General features: G+C 41.3%; 3 protein-coding genes across 6 annotated transcripts; all 3 read left to right on the top strand.

Annotated features, from left to right (window-relative positions):
- The first annotated feature begins 607 nt into the window (after positions 1–607).
- On the top strand, positions 608–3,294 carry LOC147136537 (tubulin alpha chain). The gene is made up of 4 exons (XM_086051778.1): positions 608–773; positions 1,633–1,855; positions 1,963–2,111; positions 2,244–3,294. Exons 1-4 carry the CDS (start codon positions 771–773, stop codon positions 3,219–3,221), a joined length of 1,353 nt encoding a protein of 450 aa, XP_085907904.1. The 5' UTR covers positions 608–770; the 3' UTR covers positions 3,222–3,294.
- Positions 3,295–3,900: 606 nt separating this feature from the next.
- LOC147136536 (tubulin alpha chain-like) lies at positions 3,901–7,684 on the top strand. 3 transcript variants are annotated; one of them, XM_086051781.1, is made up of 5 exons: positions 3,901–4,047; positions 4,779–4,998; positions 5,145–5,293; positions 5,435–6,364; positions 7,553–7,684. In XM_086051781.1, the coding sequence occupies exons 1-5, from the start codon at positions 4,045–4,047 to the stop codon at positions 7,565–7,567; spliced, it is 1,317 nt and encodes a 438-aa protein (XP_085907907.1). In that variant the 5' UTR covers positions 3,901–4,044; the 3' UTR covers positions 7,568–7,684. The 3 variants fall into 3 exon arrangements, with proteins under 3 accessions (XP_085907907.1, XP_085907905.1, XP_085907906.1); XM_086051779.1 differs by lacking the exon at positions 7,553–7,684 and having other exon boundaries at positions 5,435–6,523; XM_086051780.1 differs by lacking the exons at positions 3,901–4,047; positions 7,553–7,684 and adding an exon at positions 4,078–4,144 and having other exon boundaries at positions 5,435–6,523.
- Positions 6,677–13,643, top strand: dnajb2 (DnaJ heat shock protein family (Hsp40) member B2). 2 transcript variants are annotated; one of them, XM_086051783.1, is made up of 11 exons: positions 7,027–7,755; positions 9,223–9,319; positions 9,559–9,668; positions 9,780–9,833; positions 10,002–10,118; positions 10,536–10,610; positions 10,719–10,842; positions 11,185–11,255; positions 11,343–11,627; positions 13,132–13,204; positions 13,312–13,643. In XM_086051783.1, the coding sequence occupies exons 2-10, from the start codon at positions 9,255–9,257 to the stop codon at positions 13,158–13,160; spliced, it is 930 nt and encodes a 309-aa protein (XP_085907909.1). In that variant the 5' UTR covers positions 7,027–7,755; positions 9,223–9,254; the 3' UTR covers positions 13,161–13,204; positions 13,312–13,643. The 2 variants fall into 2 exon arrangements, with proteins under 2 accessions (XP_085907908.1, XP_085907909.1); XM_086051782.1 differs by lacking the exons at positions 13,132–13,204; positions 13,312–13,643 and having other exon boundaries at positions 6,677–7,755; positions 11,343–12,851.
- The last annotated feature ends 177 nt before the right edge of the window (positions 13,644–13,820 follow it).

The raw sequence follows: 13,820 nt of genomic DNA, 5'->3' as shown, positions 1-13,820 counted from the left end.
AGCATGGAGTGGAACATTTTTCTGTTATTTTTCTGCTATCCAGAATATTGTTTTCCTGTTTTCAGAATAACTTTTTCCTGTTTATCTGGATTTAGTTTTTCCTTTTTTTCCAGTATATTTTTTCTGTTGTCAGAATAACTTTTTATGTGTTTCTGAATTTTCTTTCTGTTTTTAGATATATTTTGTTTATGTTTTATGGGAAAAAATGTTTTCTTGTTTGTAGATTTTTTTCTATTTGGGAATTTTTTTCAGTTTCATGAATTTTTTTCTGTTTTTTGAAATATTTTTTTGGGTGGCAATGAATTATTCAGGAAAAATTAGGGAAAGAATATTGCAAAACAAACAGTTTAAAACAACAACAATTTAAAAAAAAAAGAAAGAAAAACACCAAAAAACAGTCAATGATACAGACAAAAACAAACAAAGGCCCAAAATAAATTATACTTCCATAGTGCCTTACTGTACATGTAAAAATAATGAGTTAAACAAGCACGCGCACAGTCAAATTATTTAGGTCAAATCTGCGTTAAAACTACGGCAGACATACGTTCTAATTAGTGGATAACATGGAACTTCAGTGACATCCTGTTTTTTTCTGCACATTTGTTTTCCCATCCTCTACCAATGAGCATTGGAGCTGCTGCCTGTAGTTTCCTGTGGCCAGCCCTCCTCCACTTCCCCTGCCTATATAAACCCTGACTCCCCCTCCTTCCCCCTCACTTTGCCTTGTCTCTGAATCCTCCACGTCGTTCAAAGGACAAGCAGACAAAATGGTGAGTAACCGCGTGGTCGTGGTGACGTCGCTTTCCAGCTTCATTGTCTCAGCTTCACCTTTTCTCGCCGTTGAGATTAGCACCCTGCGCTAATAACATCACATGACCGTGGATTCAGTCCCATACGGTTATCGGGACAAAAAATAGCGTTCCTCTGTTAGGCAACCATGGTTGCGCGGTGACGTGTAATGTATGATAACTTTCTAAAAATGTTTTTGTATACTGTATATTATACACGTTCTAAAAGGGTACATTTAATATTATTAAATTAACGCGCATGTTCAAACTCTTAATTCGGTTTTAACCTAGGTCAAACGAACTCAATTAATGTCGCAATTCGTTGACGTTTTTACACATGATTATCGTGTTGAAAATCATTTGAAACTTTGCAAGTCACGTAAATATCTTTGGGTTAGCGTGCTCGATGGAAGGGGGGGAAAAAGGAGTGGTCTGTAGTCATAAGATTGCCCCCCCCCCCCCCCGTTTTAGCCGCCATTTTTCGGCCTTTGGGCGTTTTTTTTCTCCTTGGTGGAGGGACTGAGGGAGGGGCACATCCCCAGCATTACACAGCACTATGCAGCTGGAAAGAATGGGGGAAGGGAGAGGCCGCAAATGGGGGTGGGAGGCAGTGACGTGGGCATACTTCCCACATTGAGGGGACTTTACAGTTTTCCAGAACTTTATTTCCCATTGTTGTAGACCTTGGTACAATTAATGTTTTATTTAAAAATAATAATACAATGAAGAAAATCCTTTTTTTTTTTTTTTTAACATGCAGTACATATTTCAGCACATTAGCTTTGTGCTGTAGCTTTGGAAATGTGTTAAAGTAACAGTTTGTACTTTCTCTCCCATATAGCGTGAATGTATCTCTATGCATGTCGGCCAAGCCGGAGCCCAAATGGGCAATGCCTGTTGGGAGCTTTACTGCCTGGAACATGGCATCCAGCCAGATGGACAGATGCCCTCAGACAAGACTATTGGAGGAGGCGATGACTCGTTCAATACCTTCTTCAGTGAGACTGGAGCTGGGAAACATGTGCCCAGGGCAATCTTTGTTGATTTGGAGCCTACTGTCATCGGTGAGTCACCGGTGACTGCCCGATTGTTGAATTTTTAACTTGAAGATTTAATGCTATTCCTTAAATAACTTGAAAGATCTCAAACTTTTCAACTTTATTTTCTACAGATGAGGTTCGTACAGGTACCTATCGTCAGCTGTTCCACCCAGAACAATTAATCACAGGGAAGGAGGATGCTGCCAACAATTATGCCCGTGGGCACTACACCATTGGCAAGGAGATCATTGATCTGGTTCTGGACAGGACTCGGAAGTTGGTAAGTGGTTTGGACAGCCCGAGTGATTAGTTGATTAAAAAAAAAAAGAGACCCAAAATTGGATACCTTTTTTTTTTTTTTTTAATTTTATTTTTTTTATTTTTTTTTAACTATTATTCATTAATCTTTCAGGCTGATCAATGCACAGGCTTGCAAGGATTCCTCATCTTTCATTCCTTTGGTGGCGGCACCGGCTCTGGTTTCACCTCCCTGCTCATGGAGAGACTGTCTGTTGATTATGGAAAGAAGTCCAAACTTGAGTTTGCTGTCTACCCAGCCCCTCAGGTGTCCACAGCAGTGGTAGAGCCCTACAATTCCATTCTGACCACTCACACCACCCTTGAGCACTCCGACTGCGCCTTCATGGTTGACAATGAAGCCATCTATGACATCTGCCGCAGGAACCTCGACATTGAAAGGCCAACTTACACTAACCTGAACAGGCTGATTGGCCAAATAGTGTCTTCGATCACAGCCTCTCTTCGCTTTGACGGTGCCTTGAATGTTGACCTGACTGAGTTCCAGACCAACTTGGTGCCCTACCCTCGTATCCACTTCCCTCTGGCCACATATGCCCCGGTCATCTCTGCAGAGAAGGCATACCATGAACAACTGTCTGTGGCTGACATCACCAACGCCTGCTTTGAGCCAGCCAACCAGATGGTCAAATGCGATCCTCGTCACGGTAAATACATGGCCTGCTGTCTGCTGTATCGTGGCGACGTAGTGCCTAAAGACGTCAACTCCGCCATTGCTGCCATCAAGACCAAACGCACCATCCAGTTTGTGGACTGGTGTCCCACTGGTTTCAAAGTGGGCATCAACTACCAGCCTCCAACAGTGGTTCCTGGAGGAGATCTGGCCAAGGTGCAGAGGGCTGTGTGCATGCTGAGCAACACAACAGCCATCGCTGAGGCTTGGGCCCGCCTGGATCACAAGTTTGACCTCATGTACGCCAAGAGGGCCTTTGTCCACTGGTATGTAGGAGAGGGAATGGAGGAAGGAGAGTTCTCAGAGGCCAGAGAGGATATGGCTGCCTTGGAGAAGGATTATGAAGAGGTTGGTACTGACAGTGTTGGGGATGAGGATGAAGAGGGAGAAGAGTACTGAGGAGTCATATCGCTCAGTCTTTGCAGTTACATGATCCAAAAAGTCAGTCATGTCAATAAAGAGTTTCAAAGCACTTCATTGTATTTGTGATTTATTTTCACAATTTGGTGGCAGTGACTTGCGACCCTCCCTCTTGAGCTGGGGTCAAACTTTCCTCCACCCCTAAACTAGGTTAATGGTGACTGCGGTGTTTTATTTTTTATATATATATTTTTTTGGTCCCACCCTTTTTAACCCCCCCAAGGCCCATCCATTAGCCACGTTCTGACTCGGTCCCTGTAGTATGGTATATTTATTTAAATTTCATTAAACAGAAACTTGCCTCGAGTTTTTTTTTTTCTTTTTAATAGTGTCTTTTCTATTATAGTAAGGGCGTCACCTGCTGTAGGCAAATGGCACTATTTGCTAAGTGCTGACTGCTTTGACGAATGAACCCTCATCCCATCAACTATGGCTAAAAAAAAATCTATTTCCATGCAATGTTGAACATCGTTACTTCCTACTTCTGGACTCCGAGTCACAAATCATAACCACATGCATTGGAAAAAAATATACTATAGGTACAGTGAATTTTTGACGTCGAAGTTTCACGTTTGCATTGAGTGAAAAAGGGTAGAATAAATAAAAGCACATAACATCAAGCTTGAGTGACATTTTCGTGCAGTCTTTTTTTTTTTTTTTTTTTCCCCCCTCCTTTCTAACGAGCATTGCAGATGCTGCCAGAAATTTCCTTCGGACGGTCCTGGCTCTCCATCCTAGGCACTCTTGCCGTGTCTGAATCCTGTGCAGCACTGCATTTCGTTCGAAAGGACAAGCAGACGACATGGTGAGCGACCGCATTCCTCGATGACGTCATCTGGAAGCTTCTTGTGTTGTCTTCCCCTGTTCTGTCCTCGCCATAGAAATGAGCAAACCAAGCTAAGGTCGGCGTTGTGATGAAAAAGCCTTTACTCGTCCTTTGTTAGTCCATTAGGTGGCAGTCTGTTCGCTTAACTTATTAAAAATGTGTACGAACGTTCGAAGATGGTGTAGCTCGCAGGGGCGTCACTATTTTCTGCATTTGGGTATGTGGGAGGGTGTAGGGGTGCAAGGAGATGCACAGAATGCACCGAACGTCACGCACAAATACGAAAAGCTAACAAAGACTTAAGACTTTTTTTCAATATTATGAACACTAGTTTAACCAACGATGCAAAACAGTATAAAAAATGTAAAATTATCGGTGTTTACCAATCCTAGTTATCGTAACTGTACAACATTACATTTGTATATAATGCAGCAAGCTAAGATGCAATCAAATTACTAAAATAGCTGCACTACATAAAAGCTGATCAGTTGGTTGGAGCCTCTTTAAAAGAAAACCTGTTTTATTTTATTTTTTTAAATAGAATAGCTGGCGTGGATTTAAGCAGGAAGAGGATCAGAAATATAATTTGGGCAGGTTATTTTCTCTATCAAACCAAATTGTGGTGGTCCATTTCCTTAAATTGATATTTGATAACTTAAAAAATAGTCACATTTAATGATATGATATATTTATACCCTGTCTTTCACCAGCGTGAATGTATCTCTATGCACATCGGCCAAGCTGGTGTTCATATGGGCAATGCATGCTGGGAGCTTTACTGCCTGGAACATGGTATCCAGCCAGATGGACGGATACCAATTGACAAGATTAACGGAAGAGATGACTCGTTCAACACTTTCTTCAGTGAGATTGGAACTGGGAAGCATTATCCCAGGGCCATCTTTGTTGATCTGGAGCCCACTGTCATCGGTAAGTAACCTTTGACCCCCCCCCCCCCAGGCTATGTGCCCTATATCTAGTTTGACTTGAAATAAGGGCTACTTGGAGCTTTAATATTAATACATGCGATATAGTTATTTGAATATCTCTTAAACATTCAACTTTGTTTTACACAGATGAAGTTCGCACAGGTACATATCGTCAGCTGTTCCACCCAGAACAATTAATCACAGGGAAGGAGGATGCTGCCAATAACTACGCCCGAGGTCACTACACCATTGGAAAGGAGATCATTGATTTGGTCCTGGACAGGACTCGCAAACTGGTGAGGGTGTTGAAAATGTTTAAAATACACAACTTTTAGACATGCAGCTTGTTGTAGTGACTGGTTAAAGTGTAATGCTGCTTCAGACAATTGGTATACACAGTTGGGGCTGATTAAAAATAAGACTCAATCCTTTTTCAGGCTGATCAATGCACTGGCTTGCAAGGTTTTCTTATCTTTCACTCATTTGGTGGCGGCACCGGCTCTGGTTTCACCTCCCTGCTCATGGAGAGACTGTTGATTGATTTCGGGAAGAAATTCAAGCTTGAATTTGCCGTCTACCCAGCCCCTCAAGTGTCCACATCAGTGGTAGAACCCTACAATTCCATTCTAACAACTCATAGCACACTTGAGCACTTTGACTGCGCCTTCATGGTGGACAATGAAGCCATCTATGACATATGCCGCAGGAACCTCAACATTGAAAGGCCAACCTACACAACCTTGAATAGGCTGATTAGCCAAATAGTGTCTTCTATCACAGCCTCTCTTCGCTTTGATGGCGCCCTGAATGTTGACCTGACAGAGTTCCAGACCAACTTAGTGCCCTACCCTCGTATCCACTTCCCTCTGGCCACATATGCCCCGTTCATCTCCGCTGAGAAGGCATACCATGAGCGTCTGTCTGTGGCCGACATCACCAACGCCTGCTTTGAGCCAGCCAACCAGATGGTCAAGTGTGATCCACGTCACGGTAAATACATGGCCTGCTGTTTGTTGTTATTTGTTGGTGATGTGGCGCCTAAAGATGTCAACTCCGCCATCGCTGCCATCAAGACCAAACGCACCATCCAGTTTGTGGACTGGTGTCCCACTGGCTTCAAAGTGGGCATCAACTACCAGCCTCCAACAGTGGTTCCTGGAGGAGATCTGGCCAAGGTGCAGAGGGCTGTCTGCATGCTGAGCAACACGACAGCCTTCGCTGAGGCCTGGGCCCGCCTGGATCACAAGTTTGACTTGATGTATGCCAAGAGGGCCTTTGTACACTGGTATGTTGGAGAGGGAATGGAGGAAGGAGAGTTCTCAGAGGCCAGAGAGGATATGGCAGTCCTTGAGAAAGATTATGAAGAGGTTGGTACTGACAGCACTGGCGATGAGGAGGAAGTTGGCGAGGAGTACTGAGGAGTATGATCGCCCAGGTTTAAACAAGTTATCAGTAAGAATATGGCGATAAAATATGTTCCGCCTGTGGTGGTGATTATTTGGTGTTAATAAACACATCGAAACTGCTTTGATGTATTTGTAATTTTGAGTGACAGTAGGGAAAGATAAAGCAAATTAAATCTCTTTGGGTTGTATTTGGGGTTAAGTGACCATTGGGTCCCTTTATTATTTTCTTCCTTGGGATACATCTGAGAGGCCTGAGTAATGCAATTATTGCATAGTTCCTAATGTTACTCTTACATGAACTATTGGTGATCCTAGTCTTGATTGTGTTTGTCTAGTATGGTTACTCTGTAGACCATGCAATTCCCGATGTAGTCATCTCTTGATATTTTGTAATTATTTTTTTTTGTTCAAATAGGTTCATGTTCATCTCTGTAAAACTATATTTAAGCCTCGTTGTATGGAAGACAGGACATATACGAAACATCTTCCAAAACAGTTTTCTTCAGTGGAAAAATGGCTCCACCTGCTGATGGCACACGGAGTTGACAACATCTTAGTGACGAGGCACATCGTTTAAAATCTTAGTGATGTTTTAACATTTTCTGCAATTCATCCACCTATTTCTGAATTATCATTGAAAGGCTACACTTTTTAGGGGTGCCTACTTTCGAGCGACGCCAATGAAATAATCTACAATCTGATAAAAGTTGAGTTTTCAAAGATGTATTTATTTAAAAAAATATATTTATTTTACTGTTAAGATATCTATTGACCGCCGACACAGTTTTCTATGTGCCGTGCCCGTGAGGTCAATTTTATCCCACAGCAACAGGCAGTCGTTAAGAAGAATTATGTTGCGTTGAGGACAAGTCAAAAGAGGGAGATTTTGGGGAGTCTGTTGACAGGACGGGTTGTGATGCTATAGGGTACTATTTTGTTTTCCCCAACAAACAATTCCAATTAATTTTATTCTATATATTTTTATATGTGACCAATGTACTTAGAATGGCACTGCTTTCCTTGACTTTGTTTTTCCTTTGTCATTTTGAAGTTAATATTTACGAGTCGCAATGAACTCAGCATTAAGGGGCGTGTCTAATGACGTCTTTAAACTCCGGCATGTTCTCGACGCTCTATTTCTTCTCTCAGCTGATTGTGACGTAATATACACAACAACGAGGCTAACTGGGCCGGAGAACCTTAAGTTTAGACACCTGCGGAGTGGATCGCAGAGGCGACTGCTCTCCGCTACGGCGAGGGGACGGTGGCAAGAGACACCGGGAAGAAGAGAGTGTTATAGAAACACGGCTATCTCTGTCTACAACCGCCTCATCTTCTGTCAGACTCACAAGGTAGGTCAGGTTACGCGATCAGACCACTATTTGTCTTTCACTTTTGTCCATGTGTGTCACCAAACAGGAGATTGAAGGGAAGACTTTAGGCTCGATAAGGCAAAATGTTCATGTCAGTGTAACACCGCTGCCTGTGAGTGGGATGCCAATGCTCTCGAAATACACTTATTGCTGCTCCCAGGGGCCTCACGGTTGCATGCAGGGCTTTTGCATCAATTTGGAAACCACCCCCAACCCCCCCCCCCCTCAGTGCTGACACTTGTGGCAGTCCGGTAAGATGGCATGAGAGCCTGAGGGGGCTAAAATAGTCAAATGATAGCTCAACTTCCAATGTATGCAAGTTATTGCGTTGATATTTATTTTTATTCGGGATCATGTCAGTAATGTGTTTATGATCCATTACGTTGACTAAAAAGCGGGATAGTGGTTCTTGTACCTTGCTTACGTATAACTATCAGATATGTACAAGCATATTATCATTCTGCATATTCAAATTCACAGAATTGCATTTTTTTGTGGGGTTTTGTGGAAGGCACCTATACAGCCCCCTTTTTTCCAATTGGTATCAGGGGAACTATGATGAACTGAGTTGAGGAGCTTCAGTTGAACAAATGTACTTTGCTACCATTTCCTTTCATCACAAGGCAAATATGATAAACCATTTCTTTTAGAGGGGTGGGGGTGGGGGCTCAATTACTCACAAATTTCCTCAATTTATGTTCTGGCTCCTACCATTACACTGCACTATCATTTTTTTATAGGTGGCAGTTGCAAATATGAAAATAACCTCACTGGCCACACTTATTAGATTAAGCACAATCTAATGAGCAAATAGGAAAAATTCATGTATAATTCACACCCACTGAAATGCATCAGGAAAAAGCTAATTAAGCACCTAAACATTTCTCAAAAAACACAGATGAACATGATTGTTTCCATTAAACCTTCTTTAGTTCCCTCAGAGTTGCTCTTTATTTTTGCCGTCTTACTCCATACTTCCTTCACTGGAACCAGCTTTTCTGCCTTCATTCAGTCCCTCCCTCCGTCCTTCTGTCACACCAGTTTTTATTCATGTCTCCTTTTTCTTCTTTCTGCTTTCATTTTTATTTTTCTTAATCCCCCCGTCCTGCTTTCCCTCAGACCTGCCTTTTATTTGGCATCCTTTCCTCCCTTTGCTTACTTTATTTTTATTGTTAAGTTAATTTACAAAGAGTTTACCGACTTATTCCTGCTCAAATTGCTAAATAAGGCGAGTATTGGAGTTTTTGCCATAAAAAACACACGTGGATTTTTAGAACATATTCGAAATCCAAATGGCATGTAGTAACCAAACATGCAATGTAACTTTCACATTAAATTGTTGACTATTTATCTGCCAACTGAATGAATTAACATCACCTTTGCTTGACTCTATTTTGGCAATTGCAGAATGCATGTTTGGCCTAAGACTGTCCTTTTTCTTCCCAGGAGAGTGGTGGAGAGGGGTGACAGGAGGCGTCATGGTGGATTACTACAACATCTTGGGAGTATCCAAAACAGCCTCTCAGGATGACATCAAGAAGGCGTGCGTATTGCTGTCCTCCCAAATGTTACAATAATGACAATACTCCTGCTGATGACAACTTTGCTCATTATTTTTGTTTGTAGTAAGCCGTGATGCCAGCAATGTTTTTGTTTTTTTATATTATGGTTGTATTGTGTAGCCACATTAAAGACTGTAACAATACAGTCAATAGATTGTGCAGGTTTTTTTTTAGGTGTCGGAGTGCCCACATTTGTCTCTTTGTTTGTATATGGACTCAGCTACAGGAAACTGGCGCTGAAATGGCATCCTGACAAAAATCCAGACAACAAAGAGGAAGCAGAAAAGAAGTTTAAAGAACTTGCTGAGGCATATGAAGTCCTCTCTGACCGTAAGTCTTGGCACATGTTGACATGTCATGTCACTCGTCTGTGACAGGCAATGTGACATTTGATTGAATTGTACATGTGAATCAAGTATTCACTGATGTTGTTTTGTTCAGAGAGTAAACGGGATGCCTATGACAGATATGGAAGTGATGGAATGAGACACTCAGGTATAGAAAATAATCTCGTTGCCTCCCTCACATCTACTCTCCTTTTTGAGTCTCATTTTTTTCCCCCTCACAGAATCTCACTTTGTTCCTTCCACAATCTTCTCCCTTTTGATTTCCCTCCACCCCCATGTTTTCTATTCACATTTTAATTATTTTTTTTCCCTCCAGGCTCTTCCAACGCAGACTTTTCTTCAGATTTCCCAGGATTCGCCTTCACATTCCGCAGCCCAGATGAGGTTTTCAAGGAGTTTTTTGGTGGCCAGGATCCTTTTGCTAGCTTCTTTGGTAAATCATGTGCAATAAAGTTGAATGATTGCTTCCAATTTGGCCAAGAATGTGTATCACTACATAAGTGCATTGGATTTTGACATCCATTAAATATGAATCAAGGACCAAAATGCAATTAATTAGAAATGAGTTAGAAATCAGAAAAAAAGCTACTGTATAAACAAGGAAATATAAAATAATATACCTAAAAATTACATAAGGTATTAAAATATTGCAAAATGTTAGCTGATGAGATAAAAAATTTTTCAAATTATGAAGTCGGTGTATGCTGCAGCGTGTACTAATTTGAAGAAAGTCAGACCAAACTTTATATTTTACATGGTTTGTCGATTTATTGTTCTATAGCATAAACAACCAACATGCTTGCCTGTGAACAAAACAACCCTGACAATTTGTCTCTCTACTTTCCATTAGAGGACTTCTCATCATTCGGGGGTTCGTCCTCCCGCCTTGGGCCGAGCCGTTTTTTCTCGTTCCCTTCAGCTGGAGGTAAACTCTTAATACATAATGAAAACTATTGTGGTGCGTATTAAATGAAGAGTATGTACAATTAAAAATGAATACCTCTTTGTGTCTTTTGTTTTTGCCTTTCTTCAGCTGAATTTACAACTTTTTCATCCATGGGTGGTTTTCATGACATGGGAAGCATGGGAGGTGGCAATTTCAAATCTGTGTCTACTTCCACCCGCATCGTAAATGGCAAACGCACAACCACTAAGAAGTAAGCACCTTCCTTCGTAAGCATTTCGAAATGACGCTTATACCGCTGTGCACCGCCCCTCCCCCATTGCAATGTGCAGCTTCTATAAAATGCATATATATATATATATATATATATATATATATATATATATATATATATATATATATATATATATATATATGCAGTCATGCCTGCAGTCCAAGTTTTAAATTTTGCTGACAAATGTCAAAGTCAAAAATGCATGACTTTAGATGTTCTGCTGGATTGGACTTTGAGTAATGTGGCCTTTTTTTCAGAAAGAGCACACACATCCATAAGAACAGAACGCTGAATTATTTTATGAACCGCATTCTGTTTTAGGATTAAAGAGAACGGGCAGGAGAGAACAGAGATCGAAGAGGATGGCGTGTTAAAGACTGTGCTTATTAACGGTAAGTTTAATTGTTGATGAATGTGTTCTTTGATTCGATTGTATGGAGACAACTTAACGTGTTTTGTTCGTTTTTTTCCCCCCGTAGGCGTGCAGGATGAAATGGCTCTCGCGCTGGAGCTGAGTCGACGAGATGGACAGCCTCCAAATCCCTCCATCCAAAATAGATTACATCATGAAACAGGCAGTACCTGGTCCAATCCGTATTCCGCAGGCACACACCGCTCGTTCAGTGCCGCTCCGTTCTACCATTACGGGGAGGTTACTGGAAGTGACCAAGACGAGGACGATGAAGATCTGCAGATGGCGTTGGCGTGCAGCTTGTCAGAAATGGAAGCCCAGCAGAAAGCAGCTGCTCCCGACTTCATATCAGGTGCCGGGGGCGGGGTTAGAGCTGTGATTGACAGTAGTGATAAGCACAGAGGAAGCGGAGTTGTTGAGACAAAACATCCAAACACAGGCGCTAGTGACAATGTTGCTTCGGTCGAAAAAGGGGGTGCGCTTAGAAACGATTCAGGGCCTGATGATGTAGCGCCGCAAGAGAAGAAGAAAAAGAAGTGGGTGTGCATTGTGTGTTAATGCAGCATGGGTCTTAATTGAATTGAGTTGCCTTGGCCTTTGCATATATGCTGAAAGTTCAGGCTTTACATTTATTTATTGTTTAACAGCTAACAGGCCTTGCATGTAAGTAAACAAAGGATTGTTTACGAATACGGATGTGCAACTGTGCCAAATATTTAACATGACTTAAGATAGAGGATTTTTCTTTGAGACCAGTTTCAGAGTGGGTGACCCCCCCCCCCCCCCCCTCCCAAAAGGGTGGTGTAGGTGATGAAATTACATTGAGGTTGTTGTGTACGTGTACTAATCCTTTTTTTGCATGCGTTTCTGTGCGTTTTTGATCAGTTGAGACCGTGCCATAGTGTTTACCTCATTCAGTCATTTTCAAAGGGAACATATCAGAACTGTGACACACACAGGCCAGCCCAGCACTGAATATCATAATCCAAAAGTGGACCACAGAACATTCTCAGTTAATGCACGTCTGCTTTAAAAACAGTTATGTCATCAACTCCAACCATGTGTCGTTGTGCACATGTGCCTTTGCAAGTAGCATGTGAATAAACTATGTTAACACTGTACCTGCTTAGTTTAAGCAGAGCAAGAGCCAGTTGTTGATACATCAATAACATTACTGAATGTAATTCCCAGCCGGGATAGAAATGATCAAATTGGTATCCTATTTGTGCCTTTGCATGGCATAATAACTTTAACTAGGGATGCACACACTGACCCTGAACCTTGCATATGTGCCAAACCTTCTGGGGAAAAATACAACCCCCCCAAAAAAGTTATAAACTTTATTCCAAAGGTGAGAATTTCCCTCTAAAGTGCATTCAACAAGCAAAGTATTTATTGTATTTATTGAACGTTGCCAGACTATTATAACAATCACCACTGAAGAATTGTTGCAACAGAATGGAGCAGAATTACTCCAAGACATTTGTAATTATTTTGTATTTCTCTGATTTCTTGTCCTTTATACTACAGATTGTTCAAAATGCAATAACAAATAAAGGTTTGAGCCCAAAGAGGAGTTGGAATATTTGATTTGTCGTTTTGTGTGATAATATTTGCTTCGATGTCGCACTCTGACCAACAGTTGTGATCCAATTTCATATTGAACATGCAGTATCTGAAACAACATAAATAGCATACACGTTTTTGATATTTTAGAACGCTACAAAAACTTTAGAAAGACTTTTTGGCTGCACATGTTTTCTGCAAGAGTCGTTTTTGTTGCCTCGAAGTGTATTTTTAAAATGTATACATATTGTTGGAAAGTTGTTTTTAAAATCTCTTGCTTGCTGTTGCAGACTCAGACTTTAAGGCCTTCACCAGCTAACCCGATTGCCTCGAGCTGTGCTGTGACCACGCCCTCATCTTCCGGTAAAGTTTGCATTGTGTTCCATGTTGACGCTCCATGTAGCTCAGATCATGTCCAATGTCTTACTAGTGTTAATCATAAACCACACATTTCATTTCTGCTTTTACAGGTCAAAGTTCAATATCCCATGATGCACTTGTCTCTATCCAACAAGGCTTCTACATGATGAATGACTCTTACACTTTTACAGAAGTGTGCTTTGTATGTATGACTATGAATGAGCATACTGTATGGTGGGTGAAAACGACAGGAAAATCGCTGTAATCATCTCTGGACTAATCCGTTTTGTTTGTGCTGAGTTGTAACTCATTTTTAGAAGAACAATAATGTACAAGATGAAATGGTCAAGCTAAGAGGACACTTATCCCAACAATTTGAAAAAGATACTTAACGTGTCATAAGGTGTTGTTTAAAGCAAGGAATTAAAGCGTTTCCTCCTGATGTTGAGTCTCTTGTACAAATGTAATACAAATGAATTTGATCATTGTGAACTGGTGTAGGCAGATTCTGAACTCTGTGGACGTGTGGTGGATGTGATCGTATGTCATTCCTTGATCTTGTGCCAGACTTGAACTGGCACAAAAATAGTCCTCAGTGTTCAAAAAGACAGTCGTAATA

The sequence above is a fragment of the Filicampus tigris genome, chromosome 14 (assembly GCF_054856515.1).
Source record: "Filicampus tigris isolate MCC_2025a chromosome 14, RoL_Ftig_1.0, whole genome shotgun sequence".
NCBI lineage: Eukaryota > Metazoa > Chordata > Actinopteri > Syngnathiformes > Syngnathidae > Filicampus > Filicampus tigris.
Note: the sequence above shows the minus strand (reverse complement) of the source record. Positions and strands in the feature narration are given on the sequence as shown.

What these genes read in the sequence shown, in the direction of transcription:
- LOC147136537 (XM_086051778.1), top strand. An exon ending in TTTGGAGCCTACTGTCATCG is followed by an intron (nt 1,856 to 1,962) that starts GTGAGTCACCGG and finishes TATTTTCTACAG; the next exon opens with ATGAGGTTCGTACAGGTACC. An exon ending in TGGACAGGACTCGGAAGTTG is followed by an intron (nt 2,112 to 2,243) that starts GTAAGTGGTTTG and finishes TTAATCTTTCAG; the next exon opens with GCTGATCAATGCACAGGCTT.
- LOC147136536 (XM_086051779.1), top strand. An exon ending in TCTGGAGCCCACTGTCATCG is followed by an intron (nt 4,999 to 5,144) that starts GTAAGTAACCTT and finishes TGTTTTACACAG; the next exon opens with ATGAAGTTCGCACAGGTACA. An exon ending in TGGACAGGACTCGCAAACTG is followed by an intron (nt 5,294 to 5,434) that starts GTGAGGGTGTTG and finishes ATCCTTTTTCAG; the next exon opens with GCTGATCAATGCACTGGCTT.
- dnajb2 (XM_086051782.1), top strand. Translation starts at nt 9,255, where the DNA reads ATGGTGGATTACTACAACATCTTGGGAGTATCCAAAACAGCCTCTCAG. An exon ending in TCCTTTTGCTAGCTTCTTTG is followed by an intron (nt 10,119 to 10,535) that starts GTAAATCATGTG and finishes ACTTTCCATTAG; the next exon opens with AGGACTTCTCATCATTCGGG. An exon ending in AAACGCACAACCACTAAGAA is followed by an intron (nt 10,843 to 11,184) that starts GTAAGCACCTTC and finishes ATTCTGTTTTAG; the next exon opens with GATTAAAGAGAACGGGCAGG.